This window comes from Lynx rufus, unplaced genomic scaffold (genome assembly GCF_022079265.1).
Source record: "Lynx rufus isolate CCGP_SWC_20201006 ecotype Redwood Valley unplaced genomic scaffold, mLynRuf1.p SCAF_7, whole genome shotgun sequence".
In the NCBI taxonomy this organism is placed as follows: Eukaryota; Metazoa; Chordata; class Mammalia; order Carnivora; family Felidae; genus Lynx; species Lynx rufus.
In genome coordinates, this window is record NW_025814889.1 from 115,675,391 (window position 1) to 115,697,478 (window position 22,088).

At 47.9% G+C, this 22,088-nt stretch overlaps 1 protein-coding gene across 1 annotated transcript in view; it reads left to right on the forward strand.

Moving 5' to 3' along the window:
- PLXNC1 (plexin C1) overlaps positions 1-22,088 on the forward strand; it is a 149,726-nt gene that overhangs the window by 103,466 nt on the left and 24,172 nt on the right. The window contains 3 exon segments of the mRNA XM_047065087.1: positions 1,240-1,438; positions 6,406-6,552; positions 20,014-20,191. Of these exon segments, the coding sequence (XP_046921043.1) occupies positions 1,240-1,438; positions 6,406-6,552; positions 20,014-20,191 (524 nt within the window).

A 22,088-nucleotide genomic window follows, 5' to 3' on the forward strand; every position in this document is an offset into this window, starting at 1 on the left:
TCTTGAGCCCCTTGTTTTATTTCCAAACCACAACCTGAACTCGGTATCTTGAAAATGTGGATTTACCTATAGAGGCTGTCTGATCGAAGGGTCATGAAGCCATGATTGCTCCATTTCAGATATCACGCAACCTCAACGCAAATTCTGTTTTGAAAGACACCCACACACACATATACTCCTCCCACCAAAACAAACAAACAAAAACCCCGAAAAACCCAACACCAAGAAGAAAACATGAGTCCTGAATCAAAAAAGCAGAAGTGTTATTTTCTGTTTCTAAAAACACCTGAAAATTTGGGAAAGACGTTCACTTCTTGTTTACCACTTTAATTTAAAAGTTTAAGTGCTAGAAACACATAAAAAGTCCTGGAATTAACATTGGTGCCTGGTTTTTATGGATTGAGGACAAAGGTGGTTGACCTAAGACATTATAAGTGCCCACAGGACAGCACCCCATCGCCCTTTGGCTTCTCTAGAAGACACCATCAGTGTCAAGCCCAGCCACAGCTAATAGTTAACCTCATTAACCAAGGCTCTTTTTTTATGTGCTTCTTTGTCATCTGTATACCTTCTTTTTTTTCTTTCAATTTTATTGAGATGTCATTGACATACAGCACTGTATAAGTTTAAGCTGTGCAGCGTAATGATCTGACTTACATGTATTGCAAAATGATAACCACAATTAAGTTTAGTTCGGATCCATCATCTCGTACAAATACAAAAAAAGTGGGGGCGGATGAACTTTTAGGATTTACTCTCTTAGAACTTTCAAACATACCATACAGCAGAGTAGCTGTAGTCATCGCGTGGTACGTGACATCCCTAAGCATTTACTTCTCTTATAACTGGAAGTTTAGACCTTTTGTCCACCTCCCTCCAATTGCCCCTTTGGCCCCCACCTCTGGTAACCACAAATCTTTTTCCGTGAGCTTGGTTCTTTTTCTTTCTTTTTTTTAGATTCCACATGTAAGCGAAGTCACATAGTATTTGTCTTTGATTTTTTCATTGAGCGTAATGCCCTCAAGGTCCATCCATGTTTTCACAATGGCAAGATTTCATTCTCTTGTATGGCTGAACTGTATTCGGGGTTGGGGTGGGGGGTGTTTGTGTGTGTGTGTGTGTGTGTGTGTGTGTGTGTGTGGTACGCAAATATACCACATTTTCTTTATCCATTCATGTGCTGATGGACAGTTGTTTCAACGTCTTGAGTATTGTAACCAGGGCTCTATTTTTAAACAGGTGTCTGTTTGCCTCCTTCCTGACCATTGCCCTGCAAACCAAGCTGGTCTACCTAACCAGCATCCTGGAGGTGCTGACCAGGGACTTGATGGAACAGTCTAGTAACATGCAGCCTAAACTCATGCTGAGACGCACAGAGTCTGTGGTTGAAAAACTCCTCACAAACTGGATGTCGGTCTGCCTTTCTGGTTTTCTGCGGGTAAGTGTCCTATCCCTTGGCCGGTCAGAGGTAAGACAATAGGTGGTTATTTTTAGCAGATGCTAATGCCTTTGCCAGGGTAAGTCCTGAACACTCCATGGTGTCAGCATTTAACCTCTTTGAGACCTGGTCCTTGGCAGGAGCAAGTGGAGGGGAAAATAAGAATTGTTTTTGCTGTAATCTATGTAAATGTGACTCATTTAGAATTTCCTCAGGTAAAACTTTTTTTTTCTCTTTGAAACAATTTCGCTGTGGTAAAAACAATTAACATGAGACCTATCCTCTTACCAGATTTTTAAGTGTGTAAAACAGCGTTGTTATCAGTAGGCACGATGTCGTACCACAGATTCCTAGAACTTATTTGTCTCGTGTAACTGCAATTTTATACCCATTGGCTTTGGGTATAAATCACACCGGTAATTAACAACCAGGGCCCAGGCGGTCTAGTTAAGAGAAGAGACTGAGGGGACAGAATATTTCAAATGCTGAATCGAGCACGTGACTCGAAGGGCCTCTGAAGCATCTTGGAAATACCCGTTTACCTACTAATACAGGAAGCTAATTACACTCCATTCTAACCAGTCCTTCCACACGATTCTGTTTGTTTAGCAAGTCTCCAAAGAGCCGCCCGCCCCCTGAGTTCCAGTTGGAGTTGCTGTCTGAATGTGGTTGTAGCCTGATTGAGTCTTAACATCCTTTTGAATGCAAAGTTTGTGCAGACTCCAGTGGGTCAGAGCATGGGTCCTGGAGCCCGCCTCCCGGTCTGCATCTGGACTCCCGTCACTTACTAGACGAGCCTTCCGGACCTGTCTCGGCCTTGATTTTATAACCTATAGAATTGGAGGAAGAGTATTTTAGGGCTGTTCTGAAGCCTGGATGAGAAAATGCCTGTAATTGCTTGTCACCAAGTAAGCACTCCATAAATGTTGGCTGTTATTATAAAATATTAATAGGAAAAGAAGAGTGTTCTGTTGAACCCAATCTTCGTTCAGCCCTCTGAGGCCCCTGTACAGAAGATTCTTAACCTTCTTTAATTTCACCAGCCATCCAGATTCCAGCAAAACTGCATAATTGTGTATTTGTAGCTAGTTCCAAAATCTAATTAAACTTTGAATAAGATACACTGTTATGCCACAGGTTTTAACAGTGCTACTTAAGTTTAGATCCAAAAGCAGCACTTTAAATAGACTGTGCTTAGTTTAATGTTTAATGCAATCTTACAAGTAGATGCACAACGTTTTTTTCTTGTTTTTTTTTTTTCTTTTTTTAACCGATGCCTTCCTCTCCCAAGGCGCTACCCATTTATTAAGATTAATGAAATCTGCCGCCTTTTCTGTTTACTTGGTATAAATCATCATACGCTTTGGGGAGGTGTTGAGCAGTTACTTCTGGGGTGAATGTTTTTGCTTTCGACCATCTTAGCCTCAGCCACAACCACATCTAGACAGAGGCGGCTGGCCCCACACCTGGGTCCTGGGTCTTAGTCTAAAAGGCAGGCTCCTGCCCCACCACTGAATCACAAGCCCTGGGGGTGGTTTCCAAGCTTCTCCAAGTCATTGCATGCGCCTTCCATTTGAGAATCCTACGGTAATAGAAACAGCCCTGGAGTGGGAGTCTTGGGTAGAAGCAGCAGGTTTGGGCTCTAAATTCAAGTCAGCCCCAGTTAGCTGTGCGTCTCTGGGAATGGTACGTCTCACCTGAGCAACTGTTTTCTGTCCACTCCGTAGGGGGGCACGGTCACTGGTTTTAAGTTTCTTTCCAGCCCTCTCTCCTGGGATCTGAGCCCTCAAGTGTCGGTTGGAGCCTTGTTTTTGCTCCCCTGGGGCCTTAAAGAGGTGAGGGTGTTCCAAAAATCTGGGCGCTAAGCCCAAACGGCTCCCTTGAGCAGAGGATTCTGGGTCAAGAATTTGCAGTGCTCATTCAAGAGTATGTCGAGCACTTGAGACGGTGAGGGCCGTGCGCACACCAGGAGGAAGTGGCATGAGCTAGTCAGTGAGGCTTTCATTCTCAGTGGAATAATTCCCTGTGCTGCAGAGGGTCTGACGTCCCACATCAGAAGCCCAAGGGGGTGGGGGACTCTGACAGCCTTGGTCCTTCCACCCTGCCCCACACCCTGTTGCCCGGATGCCACTGGCTCTGTGACCCCCCGGTGACTTCCTCCTCTCCACTTCCAGGGCTCCGTGAGGGAAGTATTCCTAATAACGGCCATATTGGGTGTGCCAGACATCATGCTAAGAGTTTTGCTTTCTTTTTCTCGTGGCATCCTCTCATTTAACCCTGTGAGAGGAGTATCTTGATGACCATTTTGCACACGAGGGCATGGGGGCACACGGAATGGACGTGGCTCTCCTCGGACCCCACAGCTGGTTTTGGGAAAGCACCAGGGTTTGAGAGCTCTTCACCACCCCGCTTACTGCTTCCCCAGTGAGGCGGGTACCGCAGGCTTACGGGAGGATTTAAGGATAGAAGGAGATCACAGGCATGAAAGCCTCTGGCTCAGCCAGGGCCAGAGTCTGGTCTCACAAAGAAAAGGAAGGTGAAGGGGCCGAGCTTGGTTCCCATCACAGGAGTGGTTCCGGAAGGTGCACTCCCCCACAGCCGGCTTTAACCCTGGGGAGCTGTGTTCTCTGGTCCCATAAGACACCTAAGCCCCCAGCAATTGTGACTAACTTAGAACTTGTGTCCGATAGTGACGGAGAGGGGGCGCCTGGGTGGCTCCGTTGGTTAAGCGTCCAACTCTTGATTTCAGCTCAGGTCACCGTCTCGGGGTCCGTAGGATCGAGCCCCATGACGGGCTCTGTGCTGACAGTACGGAGTCTGCTTGGAATTCTGTCTCTGCCCCTCCCCCACTCTCCCTCCCTCCCTCCCTCCCTCCCTCCCTCTCTCTCAAAATAAATGCATTTTTAAGGTGATTTTATTAAAGCACGGGGATGGGACCCATGGGCAGGAAAAGCTGCCAATAAACACACATTTTTAAAAAATAGTGACAGGCCTCATAGTTTTCTAAGCCAGATACACGTCAGAATCCCCTGGGAAGGTGTTAAAACCACAGATGCCCAGGCCTCACCTCGGGAAATTCTGGATCTGTAGGCCTACAGTAGGGTCCGGGCATCTGAATTTTTTACATGAGCCCCAAGGAATTCTGGTGACGATTACCCAGGTTTAGAACCCTGGGTGTGGATAACAGTGTAAGGCAAAATATTACTTACCTCCATCTAGCTGCACTCTGGAGAATTCTGGGGAACTCCTGACTCCAAAGCCATGGAGTCCAGAGCTGCCCTCCAGCCCCGCAGAGCCCACTTGACCCCTAACCGCAGCCTCTGTGGGCACATCCAGCCCACAAGGCTCGTAAGGACACTCACCCCTGTCTCTGATGCGTGCTGGAGGGAAAAAGAGAAGTGGAAGTTCTAAGTTTGCAGCCAGGACATTACCCAAGGGGACAGAGGGAAAGAGAAGAGAGCAGCGTTGTTGCGAACCATGAGATAAAGGAAGTTTCCCAGAAGAATTTAAATGTCAGGTGCTAGTCCCCGCTCTCTCCCCACCTGGGAAAGTTTTGAACATTCCAACTGTGTCCTCCACTAAGGAAGAGACTCCAGGACATGTCAGCAGGGAAGAGAAGCGTGATAAAGGGAACCCAGTGGAATGGAGGGTGGCAGAAGGGGACCAAAGGAAACCCTGGGACTGGGGAGGGCACATGTTTTTGCAGGGAGTATAAAGGATGGGATGGGCTGGCGGGGGGGGGGGGGCGGTGGGCGGGCGGGGTGAGATCCCAAGAATCTTGAAAGAGGTCTTTGTTTACCTGCTCAGGGGAGAGCAGGGGAGAGACCCAGTGGAATTTCTCCTTTTCAGGCCGGGCTGTGACACTGAACGGTAAACAGGTGCTTCAAGCCTTAGCCACTTGGCTGGTATCCTCATCACCAAGGCAGTTTGACTTCCAGGTTCCTGGCTCTTCCTCTCCCACGTTTGGTTACTGTCTGTTGATTGTAGACCTTGATTGTTTAGCAAATATGCTACTGAGGACCGGGGCTGCATGCTCCGTGAGGCTGAAATGGAAGAACACACCAGCCTCCCACTTGAGCCGCTCAGAGCCCACGCAAGCACAGTGTGGCTGCAAAGTGGAGGCATTTCAGTCCCCCTGAGGGTGGCAGGTAGCCCCTGGTGTAGGCACAGATGCACATGGCAGAAGTTGGGAGCAAGAAGCAATCGGGATGGGCTGAATTTGGGAGGAAGGCCTTAGAGCTATGGTGTCGGCTCTGGCCCAGGGAAGGGAGTTAGGGTACACGAGTGGCCCCACACCAGCAAAGGCAAAGGGTGCCGGTACATGTCCCACCCGCAGCTCTGCAAACCACAGGGTGCTGGCCGGCACCAGGGGAGAAGGGAGGAAGGCTACCGATTGTGATAACTAAAGGCCACTTCCTTCATGAGAAGCTCTTAACACCAAAAAGTACCCTCTTGGCAAACGTGCAAAATGTTCTGACATTTATTCTGGTTACCAGAGCTAATTATCGTGTGTGCGTTCTAATGCCGTTTATTTTTGGTTTGCTCAGAAGGGCGATTCAATAAGAATGTAAACAAAGCTTAGGCCTCTGCATCTCCTATAGGCATTAGCCAATATGAGCATCGGTCTGCCATATAGAAGCTTAAACGTCATAGAACCATCCTCTGAGAACTTCTTGCTGCTGTTGACTGTAAATTCTGTGTGTGTGTGTGTGTGTGTGTGTGTGTGTGTGTGTGCGCGCGCGCGCGCGCGCGCGTGCCTGCATATGTGGGGAGAGGAGGCGCTTCCTGAGTTTTGCACCCAATCCTGACTGAAGCAGTGTGTATTTTCTTGGAGTCTCGTGTGGATTGTTAGAAGACACCGCCTCCTGTCTCCTGTCGCACTGCCATAAACTGAAACTTTAACTCTTTGGAAGAAAGTACAGTGGGTTCTGCAGACCGCTAACTGTCGCCTTTGTGTCTCTTCCCAGGAGACGGTTGGAGAGCCATTCTATTTGCTGGTAACGACCTTGAACCAGAAAATAAACAAGGGTCCCGTGGATGTGATCACTTGCAAAGCCCTGTACACCCTCAACGAAGACTGGCTGCTGTGGCAGGTTCCAGAATTCAGTACTGTGGTATGTTGGTGGTGAAGCCTTCCTTCCAGACTCGGAAAGAAGCCTGGCTGGGAGTTGGATGGTGGGGTGGGGGGTAGGGAGGGGGTGGGGTCACTTAAAATGAAGCAGTATCATTCCTACTGTGGGAGGCCTCAGACGATGAGTTAATTAAAAACAGTAGTTGATAAACTATTAACACGTGTTCACATAATAGGTTTTAATTACTGGGATGGGGGTGGGGAGACTTGTAATGATGCCTGGGGTGCTCATCAATTTCCAAAGATTTTAATATCAGGATAGCTTATAGCTTTCAGCGTCGTCAAAGGAAATGCAAAGTGCTCCCTATTCAGCACTTATAATTGCAATCAGAATTTCTCAAACGGCTCTGCTCTGGAAGACAATGTGTGAAGATGTATTTCAACCAAATTGAGGCCGTCTTATTTTAGAACGATAACACAAGACAAATTCCACTGTGTTCCCCATGCAACATGACACCCTTACTTTATTTTCATGGATTAGTTACAAATGTTTGGTGTCATGCACTTAATGTTCTGTGATCTCATAGATATTTTTAGAGGAACGCTGTAAATCACTCCAGGAAGATGACTGCCTGGCTGCTGGAAGGTTTCACCCAGTGGAGAACTTCCTTTTCGCCCATCCCTACCCCCCACCACCCTCTTCTCTTCCCTTCCTAAAGGAAGAGAGACCGATTTCCTGCGCGCTCACAGATTTTAGAGAAAGGGCCAAGCCCGGCAAATACCTCCGAAATTACTTAGGCATTTTCTGCTCGTGGAGACTGGGGAAAGAGGTCGCCGTCATTTGGTTTTGATCTTCAGCTTCATGGAGACCCTGGGCTTCTTCACAATCTCGTTAGTGGAGGAGGAGGAGAAAATGATGGTGGGGTTTTGGTATTACTCAGTCAGGGGGCTGAGTCTCCTGTGGCTTAGCTCTGGACGGTGAGAACCGTGGTATCATCCTGGAAGAATTCCTTCCCTAATTGGAGAAGGCACCACGTCGCTGTGGGCTGTGTTATGGTTACATCTTCTGGTGGGAGAATAGTCCACAGATCGGCTGCTTCGAGTTCTAGGTCGCTGCCCCATGCAGCTTACCCTGCCCTGAAGGCACCACGCCCGACTGCCATCCACAAGGCAGGAGGCTTGAGCAGAAAGTCAACATTTCTCAGTGTTCTGATTTCCATTACTACAACTGTCTGTAGCCAAGAGGCGAGGGGCAGTGGCTCTCAGATTTTAACATGCATCAGAATCCACTAGAGAGTTCATCAAGCACCAGTTGCAAGGCAGCACCCCAGAGTTTCTAATTCAGTAGGTCTGCGGAGGGCCTGGGATTTTGCATTTTTAAAGCGCTTCCTGCAGAAGCAGCTGGTCCCGGACCCCCCAGGAGAACTGCTGGTATAGTGATGAAGAGGCACACGCTGTATCCTGCCTCTGCCCCTGCGTGACTCGGGGCAAGTTTCCAAAGCTCCCTATGCCTCAGTCTCCTCAGTGGAGATGACAATCATGGTGCCTGCCTGTTTCATGGGGTGTCGCAAGGGTGCAGAGTCAGTGTTCTGTAAAGCACTTAGGACACTGACTGCTGTGTGCGGGCCGTGTAAATCTGTATTAAATTTAATTCACCCCTCCCCGGGCACTTGTTAGAAACGCAGATCCAGATAGGCCGATGCCTGGGCCTCCCCTCAGGACTGATTAAATCAGAACTGCTGGGGCGCCTGGGTGGCGCAGTCGGTTAAGCGTCCGACTTCAGCCAGGTCACGATCTCGCGGTCCGTGAGTTCGAGCCCCGCGTCGGGCTCTGGGCTGATGGCTCAGAGCCTGGAGCCTGCTTCCAATTCTGTGTCTCCCTCTCTCTCTGCCCCTCCCCCATTCATGCTCTGTCTCTCTCTGTCCCAAGAATGAATAAACGTTGAAAAAAAAAAAAATTAAAAAAAAAAAAATCAGAACTGCTAGGGACAAAGCCCAGGCACGGATAGACTTTTTTTTCAACACTCCAGATAATTCTAATGTACATCCTGCTCGGAGAGGGCAGGGTGTTTTGGAGAACAAAAACTTTGTTTGCATCAGGGCCTGTCGACACCTTCCCCTATGACTGTTTGAAGACGGACCCAGGGCCTCGGTCCTACCCCCAGGGATGTTCATGCTTTCACTTTGAAACATTTTCCAGGCCCCACGGATTCCCAAAGAGAAAGGATTCCCAAAGAGAAATATCTGTGAGCGTGTATAGGTTGGGGGAAATGTAGCACTGATTTAGTTTCATGAAAGCATGAACCCCCAGCAGGAAGGAGGGGGAAGGAGAGGACCCAGCTGGGAGTGGGGAAGGAGTCAAATGCCCGAAGCAACTTTGGAGGTTTGAGTCCTTTCTAATGTTTTACATGGAAACACTTTTTCCGCCTTTCGTTTTGAAACGTTATTTATTTCACAGTCAATTAAGACCATGTGTTTCGGATTTGTTAACTCTCAACTCTTCATCCAAATGTTTCTTGATGTTGAAGGGATTCATGTTGATTCTTGGATTCTCTTTTCCTTTATAGCCCCTGGGGAGAAGGCTAATGGGAAATTATGAATTTAGAAATCCAGATAGATCTTTCTTTTCAAATGCAGATTTGCCAGTAGATAGGAACTGGAAAAGGGGTAGACCACTCGTTTCCAGGGGCCTTGCCTTTAAAAATGATTTTTACTCCCTTGTATTGTACCTGCCCCAACCTGTCTGTTTCATGGTGGATGGTTATATTAGAAGCTCCGGAGAAGGCACATGATCTGGGCTATGCTGGTGTGACAAAATGTTGGCAGAAGGTCAATATAAAAATTTAAGGTTTTTCATTTCCTTTCAGGCAAGTTCCCCCAGCCTTAACCATCGTATTATAATTTTCTTCCTTCCTCCCTCCTCCTCCCTCCCTCCCTCTCTACTCACCTTCCTCTTCCCTCCCTCTCCTCCCTCTCCTCCCTCTCCTCCCTCTCTTTCTTTCTTACCTCCCTCCTGACCGCCCCCCGCACCCCCGTCATGTACACCCAGTGGTTTGAGATCTTGATTTTCTAAATTTGCCTGAGGTGGTTTATGTAATTGAAAACCAGGGTATGCTGAACAAACTCGATTCTGTGTGTGTGTGTGTGTGTGTGTGTGTGTGTGTGTGTGTAAATTCTTTCAAGGAAAGAAAAGTCAGAGAAAAAAACAAGAGCAGCCACACGAGCAACTTGAAATGACAGAGCCTGGTGCCACGACAGGGACACATTTAAAAGGGGCCCCCCAAACTCCCGTTTGGCTAAGTGCTCAGAAACACAGCACCTCATGTAACAACCCGAGAGTTAGGTTTCACACCTCTAAGATTAGGATGTGTTCTCCCTGAGGTCTGGGGTGTTTTCTAGAACACAAAGACATCCTGCCAATTTCTCATATGTGAAATCATTCTACTAACAAATGGGCTCTGAGAGGCAATTCTTTGCTCACTGCAAAAATTCCTCTGTCTTTGCTCAAAAAGCCCCATACGGCCATACTTACTCGGGTATCACGGGAAACATCCTTCTCTATCAAGGCATTGCAGGCTGGCGTTCGATGAAGAGGCTGCCCCACACACGGTCACCCCCGTGAATGCCAGCATCGAGCCGGGTTTGCGCACATGCAAACTTCCTCTAATATCAGGGGATTCAGGTTTGACAGCTGGAAGAGGAATAAGCTTATTGCTCCGTGTTCTTCCCCCTTTACAACTTTTAGGCGTGTTCAATTTGCTGCTGGAGAACCTCAGGCCCACCCTGAGATTGTGGGCTGTGCTGTGTCCGTGTCGAGAGAATGATTTCAGAGCAGATCCCCTGAAACTTTGGGAGCGCGAAGGAAGGCATGAAGATTTCAGTTCTAGGAAAGTGCACCACATGGGAGAAAGGACATTTGCTTCACTTTCAAGAGGAGATGAGAAAACCCAATAACTCGTAGCAAAGTGTGCTGAATTAGCAGGAGAAGGTTGACTTGTAATCAAAGTTAAGCGAGAAATGGTTTTTTGAACTCTTAAACCCAGGAAATGAGCCTGCCAATCTGCTGTATCTGAGAGATAGCATCTTGGCACCCTGGGAAACAGTGCTCCGACAAACATATTATTGCCCTCGTTCTCATATCTATGAGAACGTCTTTAAGATTATTAGAAATTCTTAGAAAAAGTACAGATACATGTCTATAGAAATCTTAATGCCTCCACTACGGTTTATTGAAGACTTATGCCAGCCTGCACCAGTCTGCCTTTTTGAACCCAGTAGTTACCATTTCGGGGACAATCATGTTTAATAAAATATCTCATATGTAACAGAGTCCCGGCTATCTCTGGTGAGAATTTCACATCTACATGCTTCCTTTAACACGGTGGCTCTCCCCACCACTCCCTAACTCCTTGTGTTCCATTAGTTTGTCCTTTCCGAAGACCCATTATCCCCATAATTAAACAACCCACTGTCCCGATTAAGTCATTCTGTGTTACTTCAATTACATCCCATTGTTCATTAAACCCTGATGTTTGCACTTCAGCAATCTTGTTTTTAATACTCCTAGCATTTGTGGAGAAACAGTGAAGTTAATTAACAATTCTTGGGCTTTTTTTTTTTTCCCCTTTTGCTCTCTACCGTAGTGCAAATCATTTCCATTATGACTTGCAATAATACCGAAACCATTACTAACTTCGTAGTTACTGTTCTGAGCTTCCTGATCAAAGAAGTGAAACCATTTTTTATAATCATTTTAGGTAAGTCATTCCCCAGTTGATGGCAAGAAGTGGAAAATGAAAAACAAGCGTTAAATGAGTGCTTTAAATGACTTCCCTCTTCATACCCTTTCCTCTCACACCCATAATCTTGGGATTAGAAAAGAATTTAGTTACCTAAATACAAAAGTGTTTAATTTTCTTCTTTATGGCTCAAATGTGACTCTGCGTTGTTAAGGATCCTTATTTATACTTGTACTCCTCGGGGAACGGTCACGTTTATAGCAAATCACGGTGAAGATAAAAGGCATTTTTTTCAGTATGTCTTTTTTTGACATCGGCAAAGTCAGCATTCCATTTGAAGTTACCATTGTCTAGAGCAGGGATCAGCAAACAAGAGCCTGTGGGCCAAATGTGACCCTGCTGTCTGTCGTTATAAATAAAGTTTTATTGAAACGCAGCCATGCACATTCATTTACTGTCGTCTGTGGCTGTTGTCCTGCCTATAACTGCAGAGTCGGGTAGTTGTCACAGAGACCGTATAGGCTGCAAAGTCTTAAATATTTACCGTCGTGGCCTTTTACAGAAGGTTTGCCAGCCCCTAATCTAGAGCTTGACATAACAGAGAAAATAGTAGAGAACTGGAATCTGCCTTCCCCCCTGACCTCCAAAAGCCTGGGTCTCTTTCTTTTTTTTCTGGGGACACAGCGATGGAAATGCCTCACCAGGATCCATAAATCTGAAACTCGTGGGGTCTTCGCCAAGACACAAACCGTGAAATACTCATATTAAGCCTAAAATACCGAAATCAATCATCTTGGGCCTCATCAGACAGAGTCTTACTCGATTCTATCGTGAACAAATGTTAGCAAATGCTGGCAAGTACAGAAACTTTGAGAGAGAAACTTAGATTTGAGGAAATTTTCTCCATTAATTTTTTTCTTCAAGATGGAAAAGGCCTTCCTCCCTCTTTTTCTGTTGGCGGCGGGGGTGGGGGTGGGGTGAGGGGTGGTGGTAAAATACCATGATCCAGGAAGCTTTGGGCTCTCGGTCTTTGGGGGAAGGAAAATGAGGTAGAGGGGGAGGTAGGGCAGGCAAGAGCAGCACCAGAGGGGGCATCTGGTAGCATGTCTCGGGGCTGCTGACTCCAGCTTAAGAAAAGCCTCAGATCAGAAGCTTTGGAGACTTGCTCTTTTAACTCGTGGCTCACATTTCTTCTACTGGACTTCTGGAAGTAGTTTTCTTCTTTCCTACCACATCTCTCCTCTAAACTCCGGTTCGGTGTGGGGCGCCCGGGCGGCTCAGTCGGTTAAACGTCCAGCTTCGGCTCAGGTCATGATCTCACAGTTTATGAGTTCGAGCCCCACGTCGGGCTCTGTGCTGACAGCTCAGAGCCGGGAGCCCGCTTGGGATTCTGGGTCTCCCTCTCTCTCTGCCCCTCCCCTGCTTGTGCTCTCTCCAAAGTAAATAAACATTAAAAAAAAGAAGAAGAATACATAAAATTCAGTTTGGTGTAAGAACCAGACTTTTCTCTTGACCTTCATTTGGCTCTCAAATGAAATTAGATATTTTATAGTTTTATTTAGTGAAAGCCATTATTGGCCTAAGCCCTGTTATGATAAAGCATTTTTTTAAACGCATTTTTAAAAAAATTACCTTCTAGGTATTATAAGGTATCATACAAGGATGTAGCAACATCCCTCCTTGTGAGCCAAGAATGTGGGTGAGGACTTAATGAGGTAGCTGGATCATCCTTTCCCCACCAAAGTATGCAAAAAGCGTGGGGAAATGCCTCTTCCCGGGCCTTCGATTCATCTTCCCAGCCCCCTGCAACCTTATTTTTTCTATCTCCTTGGTACCTTAACCAACCAGGGTGTGTGAAGGAACGGTGGGTAAAGCCACCCGTGAAACACGAATGTGCTGGTCTGTCTAGGTGCTGTGTACCTTAGCGCCCGAGGTGTTATGTCGCACGGTGCCCGACAGGCGGGGCTTAGAGTCTGACAGTCTTGGGGGTGAATCCGAGCTCGGTCACTTTACTAACAGGCTGTGTGACCTTGGGCAAGTCACCGGACCTCTGTAAACCGTTTCTTCATCTATTAACAGGTGATCATGAAACCTAGCTTTGTATGTTTGTTTTGAGGTCTGAAAAGAGCATGGGATGTCTAGCCATCATACCTCAGAGCAGTTCCGTCATTTATTTGTAAGAGTTTTCCTGTCTGAGCCGTTTCTCTTGTCGATGGTAAGGTCTGCGGAGCACAGTGTCCTCTCACCATTCTTTCTGGTTGGTCACTCATTGTCGATGGGTGACGGTTTTTGGATTAGCTGCGCTACGGGCAAGGTGACCGCTAATCCCTCTGTCTGTGTGTTTAGAATCTATAGCAGACGACATCCCGCCAGACAGATGTGAACGGAAGACCACAATGATACATCTGAACAACTAACTACCTAAAGGCGAGGGAGGGGTGTGGTCGGGGCTGGCGGTTCGCGACCTGCTTACAAAAGGACGGGGTCCTTCCGTTCTGGTCCTTTCTCTGGGTTCTGGGCCCATGCATCTTCCAAACACCCTTGCCCTTCTAACAGCCCTTCTTGGTGATAGGCACGTTGCTGAATCCATCAGAATGCAATTCTGCTGCAGGAAACAGAGAGCCAAGCCACCCGGGGCTTAAGCAACAGAGAAGTTTACTTCTGTCCCTCAAGAAGTTCTGGGGTGCACAGTCCGGTGCTGGTGGGTGCCTCTGCTCTGGGACGTCCTCACAGACCCAGGCTCCCCGTCTCTCATCCGCAGCCCACCTCATGGTCTAAAGTGTTGGCTCACCCCCGCCCAGCCTTCTGCCACGTTCCAGCCAGCAGGACAGAAGTAGGGCTGTAGAAAAGGGGACAAGTGGCCACCAGCCGTCTTTTAAGGAAGTTTCCCAGAGGCTGTCACGTTGCACATCTGCTGAACCTCATTGGGCAGAACATAGTCACCCGGCCACGCCCGGCTGTGGCAGAGGCCGGGAAAGGTCATTTCTCCTCCGCGTGGACGTGAGCTCCATACAAATGCCTGGAAAGTGGTACCTTTCACCAGCCCGTGGCGTCCTGCAGGTTGAGTGGGCTCCATGGGGCCCCATGCCAAGCCAAGCTGAGGAGGTTGAGCCTCCTCTGCTGGACTGTCTGTCCAGCCTGTATGCCCTGAGAGCATCTATCGAGATCTTCAGGCACATTGGGACTGCCCCTCGACATTTATCACCTTGACTGGTGGCCTTTTGGCTTTGCAGTTAAGAGAATGGTCATGTCCTAGTGATGACCCCCAGCAGCTCTGAGATTCTGGACACATTTCTGAATCTCTCTCTCTCTCTCTCTCTCTCTCTCTCTCTGTTTCTTCATCTGCTAAGGGAAGCTAATAACAGTGTCCACTTCACTAAGCAGTTATTAAATGAACAGAGCAGGATTAAATGAATTAGCAAAGCGTTTACGACAGCTCCTGATAGTAAATGGTAAGTGTTCAACATGCTACATGTGAGCGCCGAGGACGATGGTTAGAAACCCGGAACGGTATTCTCTTCTTCAGCTTTTGTTTCCATAAATAGTAACGGAACCCCTCAGATGGCAGGTGGTGGTTTTGGAAAGGCAAACACAGTTCTTCAAGTCCTCCACCCTCCATTCTACCAAAAGGAAGTGGGACTCTTCTTCTCGACTTCCTGACCTCGTAGCCTGACTAGAAGATTGAAGCTTGCTCCTGGCCGGTCTAGTTAGAATCGAAGCCCAGTATGTCACGGTGCAGGGGCCTCCTCATGTACCGCTGCCCAGGCAGCTCCTTTCCAGACTCCGTTCAAATGCCCCTTCCTCCACGCAGTCTTCACTGATTTCTCACCCTTTGACAAAGCTCCTCCAAGCTAGAGGTAACCTCTCTCTGGACCCCCAAAGCACTCCGCCCATACCTACTGTTTTCTACATGGTAGTAGAATTCATTACGTGTATCTCACAATTGTTCTCTTCGTCTTTACGTACTTCCCAGTCAGGGTCAGTGCCAGGCTCTACTTTGTATCCTCGGGAATGCCCTGAACACCATGTCCAGATGCAAAGTAGGTGAGGGTCACTGAGCAGATTTAGCAACCTCAGTATCAACAAAGAGAGCTCTGTCAGGCTGGGTACGTTCAGCTGTAAGTAAGAGAAAATCCGAATAAAGGTGCTTGAAATAGTAAGGACGTGGAATTGCATTCTAGAGCAGAAAGTCAGGAGGTGAGCAGCCTCAAGCCCGGGCCGTCGGACCCATCAGAGTCACCATCTGTGGGCTCCTTTTGTGCCTCCTTCCTAGTCACAAAATAGCTGCCACAGCTCCAAGCACTGCTCTCCCCTTTTGTTGAGAGTAGAAACCCTTTCCCTTTATATCTCACTGGCCGAAACTGGGTTACATGATAAGACACCACCAACCATATCCGTTGTCCTAGCTTTGTTGACACATTTATGCCAAAGAAATAAGGAAAGCCAGAGCTGTTCAGGGACAGATTTCTGGAGAAAAGACCAGTGTAGATTTTAGAGCCCGTTAGCCTTCTGTGGGTATTGAAAACTAATGGTCATCCCATAGATTTGGACCATGCTTAGTTTACAAAACATTTTCATATTTTGAGGGCACCTGGGTGGCTCAGTCGGTTAAGTGTCTGACTTCCACGCAGGTCATGATCTTGCCGTTAGTGAGTTCCATGCTGACAGCCCAGAGCCTGGAGCCTGCTTTGGATTCTCTCTCTCTCTCTCTCTCTCTCTCTCTGCCCCTCCCCTGTTGTGCTGTCTTTCTCTCAAAGATAAACATTTAAAAAAATTTTTTTTTATTTTATTTTGAAGGCAGGATCACCAAAGGTTTAAGAGTGCCTGCTTCTGCCATTTTCCTGCTGGGTGATTTGGTGCAATTTCCTAGCCTCTCTGGGCCTCAATCTGTCATCTGTAAAATGGGAATAATAGTAGAATCTATGAGATAAGGTTTCTGTGTGTTTGGCACACAGGAAGCACTCCTTAATTTACTATTATTAGGTCACTATTTAGTGACCCTGTCACTCCTCTTAGATAGAAACAATGAGAGCGTTAAGGCTCAGAGAAGCTAGAGGACTTACCCACGCACTCACAGCTGAGTACAAGATCTGACCCAGATGGTCTGATCCTGTGCTCAGGGCCCTCAGCCCTCCTGTGTTTCCTTCTTGAATTCTCTGTCAACACTTACTGAGTGTTGCACCTGGTGGCTGAATAGTGTTTCAAAGGTGATGCTTTGGTCTGCCAAACGTCCTGTGAATCTTCTGAAAACAAGGACTATGTCTAAGGTCTCTCCTACACCCCAGCCCCTAACACCAAGTAGGGGATAGGGAAGACTCTGGTTAAATGGGTTTGTGAGGGGAGAGATGGCCCTCCCGTGGGGGCTCTTTCCTGATGGGGAACAAAGGCCCAGTGTGTGCTGAGCCCAGGGTGGGGTGAGTAGGTAGGGCCCACTCTGAGAGCCCCCCGACTATACTAAGACTTCGGGAAACTGCTGTTGGAGCAGTAAGCGTTAGCAGCATAAAAAATCAATTTGTGTCCGAATTGACGCTCAGAATTCCCTGTGGCCTCTATAAAATACCATTTTACCTTTTTTCCACCCATCTAGCTATGGAGGCAGTGGCAGATTTACATTATTTTACATCCAGTTAAGGTTTGTTTTGTTTGTTTGTTTGTTTGTTTGTTTTGCCTCCTCTTGGTTATGTTTTTAAGTAGAACATTTATTGCTTTACCTGTAAAGAGGTGTTTTTGTTAAAGACAATAGTGCCCTTTAGGTAGTCACAGAGTGTTATTTCACAAATACCTATAAAACTATTAAACAAGCTGGGATCGCTGGAGCTCTGATTAAAAGGTGCTTTCTAGTTGTCTTTATCTTCGGAAGCCCTGTGAAATGGCTTAACCACCCTTCTTCCCACTGTGAGCAGACCAGCTCGCACAGAAATAAGGGAAGACACGGGCAGGTCTGCTTAGACTGTAAGGGCAAGGTCGGCATTTACGCCTCCTGAACCCTCATTTGTGTTGGGGATCTAGCTTCGGGCTTTGCTTACTAGCTTGCAGTTTTTGCTTAGGACCCAAGACAGGGTTTCTGGAGGCCCAGGGTTCCTACGTGGTGGGCGGGACCAGAAGGCAGGAGAGAGGGCCCAGGTTGGGGGGAGGGGAGGAGGGACCCTGGAGCTGAGTAGCTCCTGATGCCCACTCCTGGCTCTGCCACTTACGAGCTGTGTCCCCAGAGCGAGTTATTTGACCTCTCTGTGCCTCCATTTCCTCGCTCAAAAACGGGGATCATAACACAGCCCCGTAACCAGGATGTTGGGAAGGTTAAAAGACGCGTATACTTGGCAGGGTGTCAGTAAGGTGACAGCTGAGAGTGGCCACCAGTAAGTGCCACCAGTAAGGTGGCAGGTGCTGAGAAAGGGAGGTGAGGGAGAGGACTCTGGCACGAGGGTGGCCACCCCGGTGGCTTCTAGATTTTCCGCCCCGCACATGCCCTCTACAGCCTTCTCGCTCGGCCAGCATTTCCGGGCAATCTGCCTCCCTTCCTGCCCCCTGGAGCTCCCCGGCCCGGAGGTGCCCTCTGTTCCAGGAAGAAGGAAGCTGCCAGGCGCGTACTCAGGGGTTCAGACCGCACTGCCTTGGTGTCGATCACTTAGTTGGGACTGGAGCGAAGTTCGCCCCGGTGTCACTGCGCGCGGGAGTGTGGGGCAACGTGTAAAGGCCCTGAGTAGAAGAGCTGCCTCTGAGACCACCCCACGGTTGGCAGAGCCCCTTTCCCACGGCCACGGGGCTTCTGCCCTTGTCCCTCCGGAGCGCCCACCAGCCAGACCCTGGTCTCCGTGCCCCGCGGGTAATTCGGTTCGTCAGCACAGGAGCTCCAGGGCAGTTGCCACTGCGACTCCCACTCTGCAGGGGAGCAAACTGAGGCACAAGAGGCGGCCCCTAGAGTGGGTGCTCGGCCACGCTCCGCTTGCAGGCAGCGCGCTCTTTCCGCCGCTGGACACGGAGCGGGTACGGAATCAGAGCCCTGGCCGCCGGGTCTCTGAGTCTCCGCATGAAGGCTTACTCACAGTGGCTATAATAAGACTTCGGATGAGTTGCATGAAATAACTTCCCACTTTTACCATCATCATCGTCCTCATCCTCAAACCCTTCCCAGGGCCCCAGCCCTGTGCGGAGCCTTTGATGTGCATCATCCCATGTAATTCACAATGCCGGTACTGTTGTTATACCCATTCCCCCCCCCCCTCCATTTTATTACCTTTTAACGTTTTTTTAATTTATTGCTTTTAATTTTTATTAATGTTTGTTTCTGAGAGAGAGTGCGAGCGGGAGAGGGGCAGAGAGAGGGAGACACGGAATCCAAAGCAGGCTCCAGGCTCTGAGCTGCCAGCACAGAGCCTGACGCAGGGCTCGAACTCCCGAAGTGAGTTCATAACCTGAGCGGAAGTAGGAAGCCTAACCGATTGAGCCACCTAGGTGACCTTACTGTACCCATTTTAAAGTTGAGTGAACCCTAAGGATCCCCATTCTCTCCTTGTGTTTTCATTAAAAAAACAAAAAACAAAAAACACTTCCATTAGTTAATCATTTTACATTCCCTCATTACAGCCAGGTTCAAAAACATTAAGTAACTGAGCATTTCACACCATACCCTTGATTCTGAGATTACCAAGGTACCTCAGAATCTAAACTGTATGTGATGCTAATGACAAGACGCTCTTCCCTGAATCTGTCCCCCCAAGGAGCTGTAGTAGGTAAACGTTGTTGTGTTAGATGTGTTTGTTCTCAAAGTAAACCCGAAATTGCTTTTAAATTTGTTTTGAAATACTCCCTCGTTCTGTGTTTTCACACACTCACAAAGCCCTTCCCTTCCCCCATCAGTCTGATTCTGAGGCTTTGCTGCATTAGGAGAATGTGAACTGGCACTGAGACGTAAGCAATGAATGCAAGCGTACTAGTACAGGGTGGGGATCTCAGGGTTTTAATGAGGGCTTGGGAAACTGAAGATCTTGAAAGTGGATGGGGAGATAAATGTTATTGCAATTAATGCTGCATATTAAAAAGTAACCTCTTCAGCATAATCAATACGGGGACCTCCCTGACCTTCCCTGTCACCTGGAACTTCACTTCTGGGACTCTGTGGTACTGTTAATAAAAAAGACAATCGGGGCGCCTGGGGGGCTCAGTCGGTTGAGCGTCTGACTTCGGCTCAGGTCATGATCTTACGGTTCGTGGGTTCGAGCCCCACATCAGGCTCTGTGCTGACCGCTTGCTCAGAGCCTGGAGGCTGCTTCAGACTCTGTGTCTCCTTCTCTCTCTGCCCCTCCCCCACTCACGCTTTGTCTCACTCTGTTTCTCAAAACTACATAAATGTAGTAAAAAAAAAAAAAAAAAAGATAATCACCAGTCTGCCCTCATGTACTGTGGAACCTTTCCAGTTTTGGGGGGTTTTTTGTTTGTTTGTTTGTTTGTTTGTGTTTTGTTTTGTTTTTGAAGATGAAATTAGAAATCACCACTTCTAGAACATATATGTGTATATATATTTTACTCCCGGATATATTGATTCAATGCTTGCTCTGTAATGAGAGTTTTAACTTTTCTGTTTTCCTTTCCATTATCCCTGAAAAGAATGGATTATGGAAAAAAGATTAAAGTAGTATAATGGGACACAGTGTTTGCTAATGTGCTGTCAGAGGTATTAGTGGGACTCACCAAGGTTTGTGTCTTTTATGAAAGCCTTTCAGATTGCAATTATCTAATAGACTTGGAAACCTGTTTGTATTCTTGCAGGCATTAAACGTCGTCTTTGAAAAGATCCCAGAAAATGAGAGTGCAGACGTCTGTCGGAATATTTCAGTCAACGTTCTTGATTGTGATACCATAGGCCAAGCCAAAGAAAAGATTTTCCAGGCATTCCTAAGCAAAAATGGCTCTCCTTATGGACTTCAGCTGAATGAAATCGGTCTTGGTAAGGCAAGGAGGGAGCTGTTCTGTCCCAATCCCTGATGAGTGTCTCTTCCGCCGGCTTTCTCCCTCCGTCTCTCCCTTTCCCCCCTGCCCACAGCATGCATGCTTCTGTTTATTGAAACTTACGTGGCCTGGGGCTGTTCCCAGAGGGCATGTCTGGGGGCCAAGAGACTGTACTGCTTTCCCAAGAGCATGTACATGATTTTTTCCTAGGCAGCGTTATCCTTCAAAGATGCTGGAGTTTTGTTTTGGGGTTTTTTTTTTTTTTTTTTTTTTACAAAAATATTATGTTTGTAAATCAGATTCATGAGATTGGTAACCCTGAGACTGAATGGATTCACCCTGCGTCAAGAAGTACAAAAAGGTGTAAACCCCGCGCCCTGTGTGTGTGTTGCATTTCACATTGGCATTTGATTTGTTTGTTGTGTGTCATTAGCGGGTGGCTCAGACTCTGGGTGTTAACTGAAGCACACTGGAAAGGTCATCTTCGTCTCTGCTAATCGCGTCCTGCATTAAGTATATTCTCCATCCTCCCCAACGCAAAGCAGCATCTGCTATGAATTCATTTTCGGGCTCTACTGGTCTACTGCAAAGGAGAGCATATGCATGAGCGCTCTAACAGGGCTCCGCTCCACTCAAATGTTCATCAACATTTTAAAGTTGAGCTCCCCGCAGCCCTCCCAAGAGACTGTCGTGGGATTTTATAGCAGATAATGGGACAGGCAAGAAGAGTAAAATCACAGCAGTGACAGACAGCGTAACAAGGTTTATCTCCCCTCAATGTACAGTCGTAGCCTCCACGAAGCAGGCAATTAAAATCATCCCACCTGGCTCTCCAAGCCAAACCTCCTGCTAAAAGGCCATTTAGAAAAGCCTGGAGGCAGGGCCTGGCAAGTTGGGGTGAAACAACGCAAGCGTGCAACTACAGGACTTGGCTTCAAAGAAGGGACTAAGGCACCTCTCTTCTGCCTCTTTTCTGTGTCCTTCTGTTGGGTGGACTGTTGGGCACTTGCAGACCATTTTCGCTCATTTGGTTAGAGGCCGGGCCAAAGAGGCAGCCCCAGACGGGAAACCATCACCTGACCTGGACTGTCAACTTCCTTCCCTACCTTTGCAAAAGTGTGGCTCTGGCTGCCAAGAGCTGGGCACATGGAGCCAACAAGCGTGGGGAAAACAGTCCAGTGGCCTTAGTCCTGCCAGTGCCGGGTCAGCAGTAGCAACCTCTTGCCGTTCTTGTGTTTGAGCCCATCGGTTCTTCCTGATGTAGGAAAGTGGGGAGCAGAACAAGTCTATTAGAAGCTTCTGATGGGAAATGGGAACGCTGCATTCCAGCCATGTCAGGCTTCTGCATGTGTGATGATCTTGCAAACTACCTCCAAGGCTGGCCCCAGAAAACGAGGGCAAAAGCCTTAGAACCAGCCATAAATTGTATAGAAATCCAATACCGGAAGCAGCTGTGGTTAAGACCGCTTCTAGCAGAGGCTCACAAACTCAGATGCCCACAGGGGCAGGAACTACCGTAAATAGGGGTGTTGGCCCATCTAGGACACTGGGAAATGGCAGGACCCAACTTAACTGGGGGGAAAGACATGCCATCTAAAGGATCGGTGCCACTCGGCTTCAGCCAGTGACTGCATGCGGGCCTGTGTGGTCAGTATTATCCGATGATTCCGTTTTTTGTTTTTTTGTTTTTAAAGAGAAATCAGGGGCGCCTGGGTGGCGCAGTCGGTTAAGCGTCCGACTTCAGCCAGGTCACGATCTCGCGGTCCGTGAGTTCGAGCCCCGCGTCGGGCTCTGGGCTGATGGCTCAGAGCCTGGAGCCTGTTTCCGATTCTGTGTCTCCCTCTCTCTCTGCCCCTCCCCCGTTCATGCTCTGTCTCTCTCTGTCCCAAAAATAA